This window comes from Cygnus atratus, chromosome 2 (genome assembly GCF_013377495.2).
Source record: "Cygnus atratus isolate AKBS03 ecotype Queensland, Australia chromosome 2, CAtr_DNAZoo_HiC_assembly, whole genome shotgun sequence".
NCBI classification, from domain to species: Eukaryota; Metazoa; Chordata; class Aves; order Anseriformes; family Anatidae; genus Cygnus; species Cygnus atratus.
In genome coordinates, this window is record NC_066363.1 from 120,543,916 (window position 1) to 120,562,369 (window position 18,454).

Below are 18,454 nucleotides of genomic sequence, written 5' to 3' on the forward strand. Positions count from 1 at the left end.
GGAAAAAAAAAAAGTCAAAATAGTACAGAACATTTTTGTTTCCTCTTAAAAAGCAGAAAGAGTGCCACTCTGTCCAAGATAAACTGTTGCTGTATATAAGTATGTGTCAACTTTCTTGTGAATTCTGTTGAGGGGATACAGAACACAGGGCCATCTTTCCTCCTGATTTTTTTAGTTATCAAATGCCTATATAAATCAATCTTTGTTTCTACCTAATTCATTACAGAATTGCTAAAACTACAGTAAGATGTAAAAGATTTCAAGAAATTCCTCTGAGAACTACTGAGGTTATTTTATGAAACAATTTGGATCTTTCTTTAATTCACCTATGTTCACAAATATATATTGTATATGCACCTTGAATATAAGAACTGAATGAAAACAGTCAAAAAAAAGACATGGAAACTGAGGTGTGAGGCAGTCAGTGCCCTTCCTACTTCTGATTATTATTACTGTGTTGTTGTTTTTATTTGTTTTTGTTTTTTTAAATACCACCACTGAAGAAACCCAATGCAAATGCAGTCCCCAAACCCACACCAAACTGCTTTGCTGCACATCTTTCCCAGCAGGTTTTCACACTTGCTTCTTCAGTCAGACCATCTGGAGGCTTACAAAAGCATGACTTGTATTTCTCCATCAGTCAAGTTTGTGTGACGTTTCTTCCAGATCTGGAAGTTTTTCAATCAGTGCTCTATGGTTCACGTTGATACTGGCTATAAGTCCCCCCTCATTGCCATCTGAGCCAGTGTAACTGATTTCTTCACCACTCAGGGTAGTCATATGGCCACCCAATGCTCTCAACACCGCATTTCCAGCACAGATGTCCCACTTCTTAATATAGGTGACATGGATATACACATCAGCTTCTTCTTGATTCTTTTCAGCTACGTCAAGGAGGGCCAGCACTTTATAACCTACAAGAATTGGTTGGAATAAGAAAGTTAAACGAAGTTTCCCAATTCCGTCACAAAGGATAAATCTAGTAGTGTTAATAATATACACATGCAAGCTACAGGAAAGTGATGTCATGAACTGTATCATGCCAGTCCAGTATAATGGTGGAAGCACCAATAACCTGCCTGCCATCCGACCCGTAGAGAAAATCAAAACAAAACAAAACCACACCCCCAAGATTCTTTTCAGACAGCCATTACCAATGTGTTACAAAGTCTTGTTCTTTTAACGAGTCTCTAGATGAGTCTATAAACCTGAACATAGTTTTGCTGTTATGTTCACTTACTTATTTCCCAATCTCTACATTATGCTGAAGCCTACCATCTTTCTGCCTTTTTATTACAATAGAAGATGCATACACCGGTCTATTACAACAACTTAGCTCAGGGCCATTTTCTTCTATCATACATTATGCAGTACAAAGTCACTGCTCCAAACAGCATTCTTTATTTTATGGATTTTTTCTTCCGTTTTTCAACTGTTCAACCAATACTCTTGTTTTGTTAAGCTATATCTTTTTCTTCTCATACAGTCAAGACCAGGAAAAGATCTAATATAATCAGTTACATTTTCATCTCCTCTACCAAAAGAGAATTCATTTAGATTCATTATCAAGAACCTGTGCAAGATAATCTTCTCTAGCTTTTCACATTAAAGACAAAAAAAGATACATTTCTGTAAAATCTGAGTACTGCACGGCTTTTGCAAGACTTACAAACAGCTATTGCTTCACACTGGTGTCTCACATATTTGCATTCTGCCAGTGAAATGCAAGAGGATATTGCATAATCAAACAAAACATAACTAAAACCTCTTTGGACTGAATATGGGACAGGTAACAGTGGACTTCAGTGACAATATTTTTCTATTTTGACATACATGCAAGAAATAGTACCAATCTTCAATGGCTTTTTCTTAAAATATTGTTTAATTAATGTACTACTAGTTAATTAAGAACAAACCGTTTATCTTCCGTGATTCTGTTTTTGGTCACACATCCCTCCCCTCTTCCTTACACACAGGCATCAGTATCTTCATTGAATGCACATCAGTGTGTTCAATGGGACCAAAGTAACATTGCTCATCCAGGATTAGATTCACATATTAACTTGTGAATAGCCTAAAACTTGAATGAGGTTTGCATTTACATGTCTACATTCAGGAGAAACTGTGTCCCTATTGCCTAGTGCTTGCTTTTGGGAACATGAAGAACAGAAGGTAAGAGGAGAAAGAGGGAATGTCACAGTTGTACCACAGCTGTACCACCAAAGCACTAAAATGGATAGGATGTTTAAAGAACCAAACCTGCTCCACCAGCGGGGATTATCACAGTCTTATTTCCAAAAGTCTGTCGTGCAACCTGCTTCACTCTTCCTGCGTGGGAGCGGGATACAATAATCCTTGGAGTTTTCTCATTGTAGGAGGAACGAGCTTTTACATTTGACCCGCCATCCACCATTGCCCAGGCTAGAAGAGAAAAACAAATTCTGCTAAGCTTTACACTTAACAGAGATTGCCTTTTGTAGAGATAAAAGGATACCTACCTGAAAAAATGAAAGTGATCCCTCCCTCTGACTGCATTTCCCTCCATAACAGTGAAAGTTAGGGCTGACCCAAGGAACAGGCACATGTCCATGTGTGCACAGGAGCACAGGGGAAAAAGAAACAGCTCCTCCCCACACATGCACAAATCTAAGTGTGTATGACATTACTTCATGCCTGAAAATGCCTGCGACATAATTCCAAAATCAGAATAAGAATGAAAAATCCCAAGTAATATTTAAAACTCGCAATTGGAAAGCCACTAAAGTTAAGAAGATGACTCTGCATCAGACCAATCCAATATTTCTTCAAACAACACTTTCATAAAAAAAAAAAAAGCCCCACTGCCCTTCAAAGGAGAAAATGGAGGAGCATAAACGTTACCTTAAGTCTTTTTGCTCAGAAGGATAATAATGAAGAAGGAAGTGAAAATATCTGATAGTGTGTTCTGGAGCACTGGATTTAGAATACGCAGCCTCCCACTTGCTTCATCGTGAGGTTCAAAGCCAAGGTTGGAAGTTGGCATCCCCTAACCACTAATTTGACATTTACTTAGCAGGCTAACCAGCAATTTTATCTCAGTAGAGGGCCAGATTGTATGGCAACAGACTGAGCTATGTGTGTTAACAATAGTGACTGCCTTTTACTGCTTTATATTGGTGTGGTACTACTAGGAACAATCCTACTCACAACATATTGGTACTTCCAGCTTGGAAAATGAATACTCTTCACATGGAATGACAGAATTAATTGCATTTCATCTAATGCCATGTCTGAACATGTCACATTTTACTGCTGTTAAAGGAGTTAAGTTCTCAAAATTATGGTGCTGAAAAACGGCACTGAAATATAGTCTTAGCTTCTGTGCCAGAATTACTGCATAATTTTACAACTCTAGAGGTCAGTATTGCCTAAGGGAAAAACTAAAAGAAATTCTTGTTTTTAGTGTATAGTATAGAAGATGTGAACACTAAAACTACCTTGAAACATTCAGAAGTACACACACAGAGTGCCAAACTTTTAGCCATTCTCACTGATACATCATTAGTACTAAAAATTTAATTAGGCCAGGGTTGTGCGTTAAAAGCATGTCAGATATTCAGTAAGGCTATGTTAGTCTTGTCTGATACGTACAAACAGTTGCCATTTGCCATATCCCCATTGAATAAACACCAGTTCCTAGCTGTAATTTTATGGATCCAAGTTCCGGTGCTGCATGAACCAAGTAGACTACAGACTAACAGCACACATAAGAGCAATCAGTATGCATAGGCTTCACTTTCTTTGGTTTACTCTAAGTGCTCCTAATGAATGGAGCTTAATTGTTAAGCATATTTTCAGTTACTTTGTTTGTTTTAAAGGCATTATTTTTTACGTTAAACACAGGCAGCATTTTCCTTTGTGGTTTTACAGCACAGAACACATTGACGGCTCTAATTCTGAGGTCTGCAGCAGTGTTCTTTTGCACCCTGGTACTATTTTCCTCGTTTGTATCTACAGACATTCTCTCAAACATTACATTTTAATTAACACTATGATTGAAGAAGTCAGAAATACATGAAGGCATAAAGGTACCTGTATATGCTGAGAACGGCTTATGTATCACTCCTATTACTGGTTTACCATTTACAGCCACACAAACCATCGTTGTGACATACTGCCGAAGATCCTCTGTGGGCAAAATGAGAGAGGGAGCAGGTTCACAGAAAGATGTTAAGAACAAAAAAAGAAAGCAGACCTAACATTACAGAAACATTGCTCTTTGAAGACTAGCCTACTTTCTAACTCTTACAATTATGTAACTTTGTTGTATCTTCAAATAACCTTGCAGTTATCAAAAGATTTTGAAGGCTTTCAAGCTTTCCAGAAATTTTTCTTGTTCAGCAGATGTACCCATGCTCCTACCAGAGTTAATGCTAACAATTGTTTCTCCTACAAGATGTACATTCATGGAAATCTGTGTCCTTAAATTCTCCCTTCCATGCCCTTTACCCTATCCTCTATTGGTTCAAAGCTGAAAAATTCAAACACTGAAGAACATTCACCTGAAAAGGTGATGGTATCAATGAAATATTCACAAAAAAATCCCCATCTAGTTGTGTTTGTTCTGCAGTATTTATCAGCTAGAATTTTAGTTGCGTTGCCCTAAGCTGCTTATTCAACATCTTAAAACATATGAAGAAGAGGGAGACTCAATTATGTATTTTTTAAACTGTAACAGAAACCTTTTTATCTCAAGATAAGATTAAAATATTAATTTATCCTTCCCTTTACAGAAAGAAACAAGAAAAAAAGAGATATTTAGTGTTGCCACAGGAATAATTGAAATAAAGGAATGTAAAGAAATGTGCAATTCCAACAGAATCCATATACAACAGTTACCATTCATTTTAGCAATTATCGGAGTTGGCACACACAAAAGTAAATGCTACAGTCTGACAGCTATTGGTATTTCATTACACAATTTGTTCAATTATACCCACTAGCTGTAATATAGCACACTTGAACAAGAGATGCCACTTTAAATACTTACTATTTTGTCTCCAGTATAAAAGGCAGACATCAGAATTACACACATGATTTGTCAACAAGAATCAGCTACCTGTGTATTCTTGTGTAGCATCTAATGGATCGATCCAGACAGTAACACTTTCTGCTGGAACCTCTTTAGGTTGTATTTTTTGTTTTATCTCTTCAGGTATACTGCGATCCCAAGAGACTGTCTCCTGATCAGCTGTATCAACACGTTCTTCAGAGTTTATCTATGATAAGACAAAGGCAGGCACATTAGTTTATCATATGCAGCAGCTGTGGCACTGGGAAAATTACAGGTGTGTTCATGCATTTTCTTTCTCCCTTGACCTCAAGCTAAACCAGCATGAACCGTTTTAGGAACGAACATTTTTCAGGAAGTGAAAAGCTACCAACAGCATGCACCAAACAATGAAAAACAAAAATTCAAAATTTTGCTGTGAACTACACCACAGCTGGACACCATTTCTCTGTCTGCAACTCTTTCTACGGAACAATCTCATTGTAGGAATTGCATTTTTTAATCAGAATTTCAATGCAGTTGCTTCAAAGACTACAAACAGAACGTTCAATTCTGGACACTTGTACAGTGCAGAGCTATAGTTGGGATCAAATATCACACCTAGATCAGTAAATGCAGATTCAAATGCACAGACACTCTAGCAATAAATATTTTGCAGACTGTGGTATGACTTCAGGGAGTAAGAATTCTAGGTTGCATTCCTGCTTCCGAAATTGAGTTATGACTAGCAATTTAAGCAGCTCACCTGGATGTAACCTTTACACAACTGTCAGATGTATGTTATTTTTTAAACAAGTTAATAATGTTCCTTATGGGTCAACCTACCCTAAAGACAGATAAGAAACATTTAAAAACAGCAGTCAAATGTCATATTTAACCTCACTGTCACTTGTTGCCTAGCTTCATGATTTTTCTTACTGATCAGAATATTTCACAGAATCACAGAATGAAAGCACTCATGGGCAGGGACATCTTTCACCAGATCAGGCTGCTGAAAGCCCTGTCCAACCAAACTCTGAACACTGCCAGGGACAGGACATCCACAGCTTTAACTTGGAAACCGGTGCCAGTACCTAAACACTCTAATCGCAGAAGTTTTATTCCTTCTATCTCATCTAAATCTACCCTCTTTTAGTTTAAAACCATTACCCCTTGTCTTACTACTACATGCCCTAGTAAAAAGTCTTCCTTTGTCTTTCTTATAAGCACCTTTTATATGTTGAAAGGCAGCTGTAAGGTCTCCACAAAGCCTTCTCTTCTGCAGGCTGAGCATCCCCAATCAGCCTGTCTTCATAGGAGAGGTGCTCCAGCTCTCTGATCATCTTTGTGGCCCTCCTCTGGACCTGCTCTAACAGCCCCACAACCTTCTTGTGCTGGGGCCCCAGAGCTGAATGCAGCTCTCCAGGTGGGGTCTCGCAAGAGCAGAGCAGAGGGGCACAATCACCTCCCTCACCCTGCTGGCCATGCTTCTTTTGATGTAGCCCAGGATACAGCTGGCTTTTTAGGCTGCAAGCACACTGAACTTTTAGGACATTTTGGAAATTATAAACATAAGGTTTTTTTACTCTTGCTAACTTTAAAGGTGGGTTTAATCTAACACAACTCTAAAGGGATCCTATATTAACTAGTTCTGATGTCCAGTCAAGGCAAAATGACAGGCATGTATGGGATGCAAAGTGTCTACACACCTAAAACCACCTATTCCCCCTTACTTACTAGACTCTGTCTGCAGACTATTAGCTTAGATACAGATATTGACTGCTAGAGCAGATAAATATGCTATGACTAAACTTATTACAGATGTTGTAGGCAAGTGACATTGAAAAGTAAGGAAAATAAAGAAACAATCAGGTTATGTTTGAATGTAACAGACTTTGTACCAGCAGGATTTTTACTTAATTCACATCATGACAAGAAAAGACATCACACCTCAACTATAACAGATTATTAGCAAAGGGTTAAGGGCCACCTTGTCCAAGAGAAATAAAAAAAAAAAGAAGCAAGCAGAACTGCAGCAACTCCAGCCATACGCCACAGCTGTCTTTTCATGTAAAACCAGTATTTGAAGCACTGCATGCCAAACAGAGCCCTTGAAGTTGCCGTGACATTTACAAATTAAACACCCGTCATTGTACAATCAACCTGATGATTGTTTTCTCCCCTGGGGGTAATGGTCCTTCAAAATCAAGATGAGTGGTTCCACTGACTTGGCAAGCTCAACACAAGCTCCTGGCAGTTCAAGTTCCACCATAGCAATCAAGTACCACCATAAGAAGTCACATTAAAAAAAAATAAAAAATCCTCAACAGAATAAAGGTTGTCTCCAAGAAGTTAAGAGGGTTGGAATCAATCCTAAGAAGGAAAAAAAAAAATCTCTTGTTAAACCTGTTGTAACATTACAGTAGAATGAAAACGCTCAAAGTATCTGAAAGGCATTGTTTTCAAAGACTTCCTACCAGTTCAAATTTTGTAATTGTGGCCATGACGTTGCAGCATTTATACTGCTAGTTAGCGGTCTCTCTCAACAGCCATAAATAATCTACTGGAAAAAAAAAAAAAGGAGGAAAAAAAAGATAGCAATGTGGTTGCAGAGATCCCATGATACCAGCTCCATTTGCTGGTCTCTTCCTCTGTGGGCCACTAGTTCTCCCATTCATATTACCATTTACTCTGTAGCCTTAGCTGAGTATCAGTCACAGGTTAAGTAGAAATTCACAGCCATTCCACCACATGGTTACTAGATTTTTTTATATATTGTTAGGAACCTACATTACAGGCTTTGTACGACATGGTTGCCTTATAGAGGATCACCAGCCCTTAAAGCTGGGAACTTCTCTTCATTTATTTCTAATGAATTAGAATATAACAATAAAACAAATCTTTCTGTCAAGATGATGGCATACCTTACTGCTTGATTTTCAGTTCCTCCACGTCATTCTCATTTGTTGGAAGCCTCCAGAGGCCATGACCTTACGTTTCAATATTTTCTGAAGTGATACAGACATGTTGACTATATAGTCAAGTCTTCACTCAGAAATCAGAGCAGCTATGGTAAATAGACCACCACAGTGCCAAATGTTTCACACATCATCAGATAACAGATAACTCACACATCATCACACAGATAACTTCGCGACAGTGGTGGCTTTACCCAGCTGGGCAGCCAAGCTCCACCACAATCTCTCTCACTTCCCCTCCTCGAACGGAAAGGAGCAGAAAATACAATGGAAAGGGCTCCAGGGTTGAGATAACGACAGGGAGATCACTTAACAGTCATTGTCACGGCCAAAATAAATTCAGCATAGAGTGATTAATAAAATTTATTACCTATTACTAACAAGCCAGAGCAGTGAGAAAAATAAACAAACAAAAACCCTAAGGACACCTTCTGTCCACTCCCATCCATCTTCTTCTACCTCCTCCCCGCGAGCAGCGCAGGGGAATGGGGAATGGGGGCTGCTGTCAGTCCCTGTCGCTTCGTCTCCGCCGCTCCTTCACGGTCCCTCTCTGCCCCTGCTCCACGTGGGGTCCCTCCCACGGGATGCCGTCCTTCCCGAACTGAGCCTGCGGGGGCTGCCCACAGGCAGCAGCTCTTCAACAACTGCTCCCACATGGCTCCGTACCACAGGGTCCATCCATCCCCCAGGAGCAAACTGCTCCAGCACGGGTCCCCCACGGGCGGCAGCTCCCCCCAGACCCCCTGCTCCTGCGTGGGCTCCTCTCCACGGGCTGCAGCTCCGGCCCGGGGCCTGCTCCTGCGGGGGCTCTCCATGGGCTGCAGCCTCCTCCAGGCCACATCCACCTGCTCCACCAGGGGCTCCTCCACGGGCTGCAGCGTGGAGATCTGCTCCATGTGGGACCCATGGGCTGCAGGGGGACAGCCTGCTCCTCCAGGGGCCTCTCCGCAGGCGAACTGCTGCTGTGTGCCTGGAGCACCTCCTGCCCTCCTGCTGCACTGACCTTGGGGGTGCAGGGCTGCTTCTCACTCCTTGCTCTCCCAGCTGCCATGGCACAGAAGGTTTTTTCCCCTCCTTAACTCTGCTCTCACAGAGTCACAACCTCGCTTATTGGCTCAGGTCTAGCCAGCAGCGGGTCTCTTTGGAACCAGCTGAAACTGGCCCTTATCAAACATGGAGCAGCTTCTGGACTTTTCTCACAGAGGCCGCCCCTGCAACCCCCCACTACCAAAACCTTGCCATATAAACCCAATACCCCTACTCCTAAGAGTCAGATTTAAATACAACCCATCATGCAAGCATTTGAGGCAACAAGCAGAAGACAAAAATAAAGAGCTATCGGGAGTCAGTCACCTAATTGCTGCAAGCAGTAAGAGCCAGTCTTGGGAAGTTCTGCATGCTGCCCACTGACACAGAGCTTAACAGTTTCAATAATCTTCCCCAATTATGTTTGAAGAGAAAGCCCTCCTCCCAAAGAAGAGCCACATCAGACACAGAGATTTAAAACAACATATGTAAATCAGTTAACAGACTACTGCTGAAATGTCAACAAAAAAGTTACTTCATGAATTAGGTAATCTGGCTGATTTTTGCCAGTGCAGAACCTCCTAAAAATGGGTCAGAAATGTTTAGGCATCCTGTTACAAGTGAGGTGTGCTGGTCTCAGGAGCCAGAAGTTCAACAGCAATGCCTGGATCAGACCGAGGTGTGCCTTCCAAAATACAGAAGCATTCCGAAGCCTGAGGAAGCTAATCTACTGCTCAGAAGGCACTATCTTCCTGCATGCTGGAGAGGGAAACCTGAGTCTGCTTGCTCGGGAGGAAGGCAAACAGCTCCACAGCATGCTACAGAGCAGTGTGGATGAATTCAAGGCTCTGGGCAAGCAACCAGGAGTCCCATCTACATACAGACTAGGGCAGCTCACAGGGGTTCACTGTCCTGTGAAGAGCTGGTGGGGAGTAGCCCCACACAAGGGCTCTGTGGCCACTCACCACCCAGGAAACCTCAATACCAGCTGCGTGGCTGGGGAGAGGTGACCAGCCTCAGGCTGCATGGTCTGAAAGAGCAGGGCACGGAAGTAGTTCGGCCTCTGAACTCACCCGTCAAAGAGAAATTAAACTGAAAATTTACACCGAAGAAGTTAAATAGAAGTTTCTATTCAAATACATTGAAGATTTTTTAAGATACACAGCTTTTTTCTTTTTAAAAGTAAATACCTGAAAACGCAATGCTTCTCTTAGAAAGCATTTGGGATTTCATTTCAATTTATTACTCTTCCTCCTTCCCTGCATCCTTATCCCTCCAAATATGACATACTTGTTATCTACAAAAATAATCCAATCTCTTGATAAAGAGATGAGGTAGCATATATGTTTACTCCTGAAAATGTTAGTGTTCCCATCTGTTAATTGAATCCTCTCAAATCCAAATCTCGCTGCTTTTTTATTAGAGTAGAAAACAAAACCAGAACACAAGTACAATCCCACCTGTATTATAAAAGGGAAAGTAGCTAATTAAGCTACTCAAGGTAAACAAAACAGTTCAGGTAACAACAAAAGATAATATTCACTAATCAGAATATGAATACAAGGGTAGGTAGTACATTTCGAGGACAGAGATCAACTCAATGGGTAAGTCCATTGATTTGAATGGGACCGTGAAAATGAAAAGCCTAGACACCCAGGCAAAACAGCACATGGGAACATCAGTAAAAATACTAACAGACATTTTAATAACTGTGTAACAGACAGCCACTTCATCAGTCGTTATACAACATATGCATTGTACACACCCAGGCTTCAAACTTTGCTGTTTGTATTCAAGTGATAGGAGACAGAGGAACAGAGCAGAGATGAAAGTAAATCAGTAAACAAAAATATTTGCTAGCAATAACCCCTCAACAGTCATTCTGACGCCTTCTTCCTGGCTAACTCCAGATGTCTCCTGTGGACACCTGGAGGTACTCCCTCCAGGAACCAACCAGCAAGAGGACACCCACAACCACACACCTCACAAGGCTCACTGACCTGCTGCTGTGTGGCTGCATGCGATTGAATACGATTTGCTGTTACCTGTCCATGCTTCAGAGGAGCTGCCACCCAGGGGAAAGCAGTTCCACCAGCAGCCTTCGGGATTGCCCCTGCACACCAAGCAAACCCCTGTGCAGCCTCACGCCTCTTCTCTCTCAGCGCCGCTATCGCTTTGCTCCAAAGAATGACGGGTGCTCACACCCACTGCGCTGGTGGCCAGTCCATTTCACCCTCATCTGCTCAGCTTCTGACTTTTCCCTCAAAATATACTGGAGGGAAAACTGCCTCATCTTCTTGCAGCACCTGTATATATGCAAACTGCATGAACTGATCAGATGCCAAAACTTCTGAAAGTGGCCACCCACTCAACAAGGCGGGATACCCAAAGGTACCTTCTGCAGCAGCACGATAGGAGAGCACTCTCCAGGAGCGCAGGAAGCAGACAAAGTACCATATTCCTAGTAAGGGAGTAAAGTACCGATGTCTACTTAGACTGGTTAAGAAACAGGGCTCCAGAATCTGCTGTAGAAGATAGCAATCGCATTCACACCAAGACTTAGCTCATGGGCAGCAATGACCACTTGCAATCCTTCCCTTCAATCTTTTGAATTTGGAGGTGGTGAGTAGCAATTTCCACCATAAATGAAGACTGCTTCCTGAAAGCTTCTGTTACTACTTGACACTGAAAAGAAAGCAAACTTGGATATCAAAATACCACTTTCTTCTTCACCTTTCCAGGCTGCTAGCTAGTGTTCAGACAGGTTTGTTAGGTCATGAGTGAAATCAAAAGCTCACATACTTAAGATACTTTTAAGCTTCAAACAGTTAGAATATTAGCCTTGCCAGCACAGTCAAAAAATCCCGTTTTATTCAATAAAATTGACACTCTAAAATCAGGCTGCTTCCTATTGAAAGGGTTCCTTCTCTCCTTTAATTTACCACAATATACCAGAAAGGAAAAATAGCTTTTACATGTGAACTTCTTCATGCCTTTCAGAAAGATTACGCTTGAGTTTATAAGGGTACATTTCATCACAAAAGGAGACAGAGAACTTTGCTGAATGACATGGTTCTCCAAATAGATTGCCTGTTAAAGGGTAACAAAAAAAAATATAAATTTTTATAAAAATATATATTTTTATATACATATGTAATGTGCACAAATATGTAAAACAGTAAAAGGCATAAGGTGCCAGCCACATGTTGGCTCTCATTTGAAAGGAAGACAGCAAATACTTCTATAATAATGCCATGACACAGAAAAAGGAGGCAGGCATTTTTAAAGACACAGAAGTCCAGACAGGAAAAAGTTTCGAACTTTCCTCTACTGTCAACTACACCTTCAATTATTTTAACAAAAAAAGTGGTTTGACTCAGGACTAAGATGACAAGGTGCACAAGAAAGAATATGGACTAGCCTAAGTATCAAAAAGCTCGGTTAATGCTTACGGGAACTCATTACATGGCTGTGGTCATTAAGCCAGCAGGAAGCAGAGTGCAACTAACAGATAAAGACGTATCGGATGACAAATCTGCTTCTTCCGACTTATGATGAATAGAAGTTGGTAAAGTTGGTAAAAATAACAGAAAGGCAACAGAGGAAACTGCATGGATCACAGAAGCCACACCATTTCCAACAGTAATTTTTTGGAACAACTAAAACGTAAAACCAGAAGTAATAAAGCCACTCGCTCATTAGTTCCCAGACTGTTTCGATAGATGGCAAGATTTGCAGTTACAGTTCTGTACGGATGCAAGCTGGAAAAAAAAAAAAAAGGAACATCTGGCTTGTGACAAGGGTCACACTGCCACTTCTCAGCTTCAGATACCAGCCAGGTAAGAGAGGAGGAGAAGCACGCCGACACAACGGGGCTGCGAAGCTCTCCCTGCCTGCGAGTGGCTGCAGAAGCACAGAATTCGGGTCTCCTGACACTACTGGTAGCTACATCTCGAAAGATAATCGCAGAAACCATTGCCATAAAGTTACGGCCTTTCATTTCAGTTCAGGTACAGAGCCTGCAAAATTCAACTACCATCAATTAAAAGCCATGTTAGAAGGCATATGCCCAGACAACACCTATTGATGGATTTCAGATTAACATTCACAGTTCTTGCTTTACTTATGAACCTGTTGGCAGTTGCTAAGATCACGAGGGTCAAAAGAATGTTAATTTTGTTAAAAGCCCCAAGAACTAAGTATGCCTTTCTTCCAACATGAAGAGACAAATGACTGTGTTTATTTTGCAGAGCACTGAAATCCTTCTGAAGTTTAAGCAGCATGCATTTTGTTTTTGAAACCTAGTTCTTTAACATATTTATCTCCTCCCACTGAATCGGTATCAGACGCGGCTTGCAATCTTAGATGAAATTCCAGTTTGGTAACTACGATAGTTGACGCTGCGGCCAAAAATCTGCAAACAGCAGGTTTAAACCTGGAAAATATTTCTGGTAGCTGGAAAAAAAAAGAAAAAAAAAAGAATGCTTAGAGACATTCATCTTGAAGAAATTGAATTAATTTAGGGGAACATCTCATTAAAAGTAAAAAAAAGTAAAAGTAAAAATGACATATTCTTAAATTTCCATTTCAAACACTGATGTCCAATTTCAGCATTATCACGCAAAAACTTGAAATGAGTTATTTATCATCTGTCTTAACTGGGAAAGAGATAGAAGAACCAACCAGGTTCCAGGCAGTGCCAAGACTGCTTGAAGATGCTTGAAGAGAAAGGCTGGGACAGAGAAAACTTGATTTCCATCCCAGTCATAATAAACCAGAAAGAAAGGAAGAATATTTCTCTGCTTAGTATTTACACTAGAAAACAAGACATATAGCTGGCACAACTATAGAACATACATCAATGTGCTTGTCAAAAATGAGCACAAACTGTTGGAAAAGCAAGAGAATGTGGTAAATTCATTTGAGTCAATAAAACTGAATCTATGAAAATCGGGGTAGTATAGTGCAGAAGCAAAACTGCACAACTGTTTGTGCCACTTTAAAACCGGCTCTTCCACAGTCTGAGCACAGAGGGACTTTGACCAAAGGTCGTGTTTAAGGAGTATGCACCTCCCTCGCCACTCACTCCTGCAGATGTACTGACACAGGTATTGCTGCAGCATGAAGTGAACCAGGGTATTCCTAAATCTTTTTTTGTTTTACATTTCCTACCTTAGATGCGTTCAGATACCAACCCCAGGACAAGGAACATTGTCAAAAAGGAAGACCCCGACGAGTAGCACTCAGAGAAGCTCTTTTAGCAGGCAACGCAACTCAAGTTCCTGCACCATGAGACCAATTCTTCAAACCCAGAGCTCTTCTGGGCAGAACTTAATCATGTTTCTGGCCAGTCTCTAACCGGATTTGGAAACACAGCCTTCCCACCCCACTCTCTCCACCCGGCAGCAGGGCTGCCTTGAGCATCACCTCAATCCCCTCACCGGATTCCTGCTCCAGCCCTTCTCATTGCACCACCACTATGCTAGAGCAAGGAGTAGACTGGCCTGCATGGAGAAACAAACAAGAAAGCAGTGAAGTAACCCAAAACAGATAAATACTTTAAAAAAATAAAAAGCAGCAGCAGAAAAGGTAATTTTAGCTGGATCAGACCCCCAACTTGTTCTCAGCACAACGAATAGCAGAGGACAACACTGTAGTGCAGGAGCAGGAAACACCTCAAGCCTGTAACTGTAACTGCGGTGGATGACTTTATCAAAAGAAACCACTGCATATATTTCAAGTGTATTTTAAAATCAACTGCACAAACCTGTTTCATAGGAGATGCGTGCAAATAAGCCACTGCTGGATCTTGACTGTCCTGAGACAACACTGGGTAATACCTGAGTTAGAAAGAACTGATTTGCCCTTTCCTCACACCTGTTTCTGATGGGTATAATGACAGTCCTCAGTACTATTCAATTTACTATGCAGTCATAAAACCAAATTGATCTGCCACTCTTCTATATCATCTAACCTTGCTGTAGAAAGCCTTGCTTATAAACTGATGCAAACACATCCATTTATACCAAACATAACAGGTAACATAAGCTGCAGAGTTTCTGTTCCTCCATAGAGATAACAGCTCTGCAAAATGTTTTGCTTTTGTCTTTTTCGATATTTTTTCCTCTTCTTCCCCTCAAAATTTTGAACGCTTTTTTATAAACCACAACTGTAAGGATTGTGAGAATCCTCCCAGATTTATTTCAGCTTCTAGAAGAAAAAGAAGCCGAACCCTTCCTATCTCCTCTTAATAATCAAGCCTTTGGAGAGGAACTGCTTCTGACAGACTGCATGTGTTTTTTGCTATGCCAAGCAGCACAATGCAAGATATCTGAGACTACTCATTGAATTCAGTTTATTTCAGTCAAATGACTTCTCCCCCTAGTTATTTTTAAACATTGGAAAGCCAGAATTTGGCACCAGCTTAAATGCTGAGATACCCGTTAGGCTCAAGGCTTCCATGATGCGAGTAAATAAAAATTTTGCTTAAGTTTACCCTCAGAATTCTTTGCATTCTTTCAGTTTATCAGTCCTTTTGTGAGCAGTAGCTTCTCTAGCAAGAAGAGAAGAGAGCTTTTATTTGACTTCAGCAGTGTTTTTTTTATGCTGGAGTGTCGTTCTGTACTTGGAGATAAGGCTGCAGTTATGAAGTATGACATCTACCGCACGATGCAGTCTTTTATTGCTTCAACATGAAAGGTGTCTTGGGAAATCCCATACAATCCTTATATTCATACCAACTCAAACTGTAGGTCTGCTGTGTGAAATAGCAGCAGTTTTAGGCAGGTCACGCTAAAGGTTCGTATGATGGATTTACACATTGAGATGACCTTGTCTTCACACCTGAAAGTGTATACTACAACATGTATAGAGTAAAACACAAAGGGCTTTTTTGGTTGTTTGGACAAATACCTTTGAACACATCTTCAGCATGCTACAGGCTACAAGACAGTGTGGGTTATCAGCACATGCAGTTTGGTGGACATTTCTTACTTGCCTCATGAGATAAGGTGCTATTACTCAGATCATGTGCTGCTAAACATCCCAGAGCTGACCTGTCAGATTTAGCAACTTTAAATCAGCTGAAAGGTTTCTCAGACTGACTCTTCCTCGTTCTCCTCTACGTTCACGCTCCTTCAGTCTAATGGGGCAGGGCACGGGGGTGGAAAGAAAGGCATATGCCTGAATTTTATCAGGTTCTACAGATGCATGCACACACTCGCATTTCTGATTTCATATTGTGTTTCTGAACACATCCGTGCTTTAAAAATAGATAACGCTTCCTAAAGACTAGTAGCACAAGCCAGCTCCTTGGAAAATCAAAAGGAGTCCAAAGTTTTTAAAAAGATAGTCAAACATAATGCCCCTGAGAGGAACAGACCCACATCAGACCCTCACCCGTGCAGGGCTTGTACAGGCAACCACAGACACGGAGCAGGCAGTTCAGTTCAGTATTGCCAAACAAATCCCCAACCTTCTCAAGTAACACAGAGAACCCTTATACCTAAAGGAATGAAGCCCCTCCTTCTGCAGAAGGGTGAAAACGTGTAATTTCAAGCAGCCATACAGCTATACCATAATGCCAAGCTCCACGAGGGCACTGAATAGCAAAATAGAAACAGGAACAATACTTTTTCATTTTTTAATGTAGAGCTTCTGAAGGTGGCTTGCCACTGACAGAAAAGCCAGCAATCTTTGAAATATAACCTTCATAATCTTTTCTTAGAAAAAGACTAAGTACTTATAAAGTTTATTTCCAATACCGATCAATCTGGTGTTTCTTTTAGATTACATACTCAATGCGGTCTCTACGATACTTTAAAAAACACAACCACACCCTAATGAACTTCCAAAAAGTCACTGAAAACTGATTAAATAGTGACTATGCTTAAGTAAACTTAACTATTTCCCTTTTTCTCTCAACCTGTCCAGGAAAGGCATGCAATCAGCACCCTTCGAACTCGAAGTTTGCCATCAATTTCAAATGTCAATAAAAAGTTAAGGGATTTAACATTAAAAGACTGAAGAAAAGCTCCCATTTACTAAAAGAAAAGTAGAAACAAAGCAGGAAAAAAAATAAAAAAGCCCCTAAGTCTGCTTCTGGTTTGGGTGCAATTTGAAATATTAGACCCAAGTTTTGGAGGTGAACGAGGGCAGAGAGGGCCATACCTCTCTGCAGGAAAAGCGAATCCGTTTTGCCCACGTGGGCAGCGATCTGTGTCGTGGCACAGCTGCTGGCTGACCTGCTCACCCAAAGAGCCAAAAAGAGCCAAAAGAGCTGCAGGTATCGCAGCACTACGCTCCTCAACTTCTCTATACGCTCTCCCCACTTCTGGCTCTATAACATAGTGGGAAGGATGCCTGGTGGGAAGAGTAATTAGGAAGATAAGTTAACAGCACATGCTCACCTGGGCGTCCCAAATGCGTGCTGAGGTAGCACTACCAGATGACACTTATACTGGAGCAGAAAGAGGAGTGGTTTTTTGCCCCCCAAGACTTGGGCACCATCTGAGCCCCCCGAGCTGCCCCACCACCCCTCTGCAACCCACCACCCGCAGCGAGGCGAGCGCTGAGGTGGCACTGCCACAAAACCAGCAGGAAGGAAGGAAGGGGGGGAAAAAAAAAGGTGGGGGGGGGGGGCGGTATCACAGTAACATTCCCCATCCCCAGCCAGGCACCCGAAACACGACCGTGCCCGTGCCGGGGCAGGGGCGGGCGGCGGGTCGCCCACCTGCACGCCGGGGAAGGCGGCCTGCAGCAGGTGGTACATCCTGCGGTTGGACAGGAGGTCTCCGCTCGTCAGCTTCTCCTCGGCTCCCTCCCGCGTCTTCCCCTTCGCCTTCTCGTTGAGGACGTTGCCCTCGCGGACCCGCTTCACCTCCTCGCCGCCCCGCACGGCGGCCAGCACGGACACGGCCAGCAGCTCCCGCAGGTCCACGGCGGCCGCGGAGCCGCGGGGGGGCTCGGCCCCGCCGGCCGCCGGCTCGCTCAGCATGAAGAAGGCGAAGCGGCCGGCCAGGAAGCCGGAGTAGAGGTGGTAGAGGACGCCGAGCCCCAGCAGGCAAAACACGGCCATGCCGAGCGGCGACAGGCGGATCCCCATGGGCGCCATGGCCGGGCTGAGGGCGGGCGGGCGGCGGGCGCTCAGCGCGGCCCCATGGCTCCGCTCCCTGCGCTCGGCGGGGCCGGCCGGCTCCGCACCGCGGCGGGCAGGCGGCGCCCGTCTGTATCCGGGTCAGGCGGAGGCGGGGCGCCGCCGAGCGCACTGAGCATGGCCCGAAGGGACGGGGAGGATAGGGGGGGACCGGGCAGAGCCGGGACGGGACCTGTAGGTGGGCCCCGGTGGGCGCTCCCCGCCCGGAGCCGTGATCCTGCTGGCAGGCAGGGGGCCTGCGGCGAGCCTGTGAGGGGAGCGCACTAT

At 42.7% G+C, this 18,454-nt stretch overlaps 1 protein-coding gene across 1 annotated transcript; it reads right to left on the reverse strand.

Moving 5' to 3' along the window:
• Positions 1–443: 443 nt before the first annotated feature.
• Positions 444–18,312, reverse strand: BPNT2 (3'(2'), 5'-bisphosphate nucleotidase 2). Its single transcript, XM_035553155.2, has 5 exons — positions 17,765–18,312; positions 5,099–5,258; positions 4,072–4,167; positions 2,260–2,421; positions 444–914 (listed from the first exon to the last, which is right to left on the reverse strand). Exons 1-5 carry the CDS (start codon positions 18,143–18,145, stop codon positions 637–639), a joined length of 1,077 nt encoding a protein of 358 aa, XP_035409048.1. The 5' UTR covers positions 18,146–18,312; the 3' UTR covers positions 444–636.
• Positions 18,313–18,454: the final 142 nt, after the last annotated feature.

Coding starts and splice junctions, on each gene's coding strand:
- BPNT2 (XM_035553155.2), bottom strand. CDS start 18,145: ATGGCGCCCATGGGGATCCGCCTGTCGCCGCTCGGCATGGCCGTGTTT. Junction 4,168..5,098: donor TGCTACACAAGAATACACAG/GTAGCTGATTCT, acceptor TTTTGCCCACAG/AGGATCTTCGGCAGTATGTC. Junction 915..2,259: donor AATCCCCGCTGGTGGAGCAG/GTTTGGTTCTTT, acceptor CAATTCTTGTAG/GTTATAAAGTGCTGGCCCTC.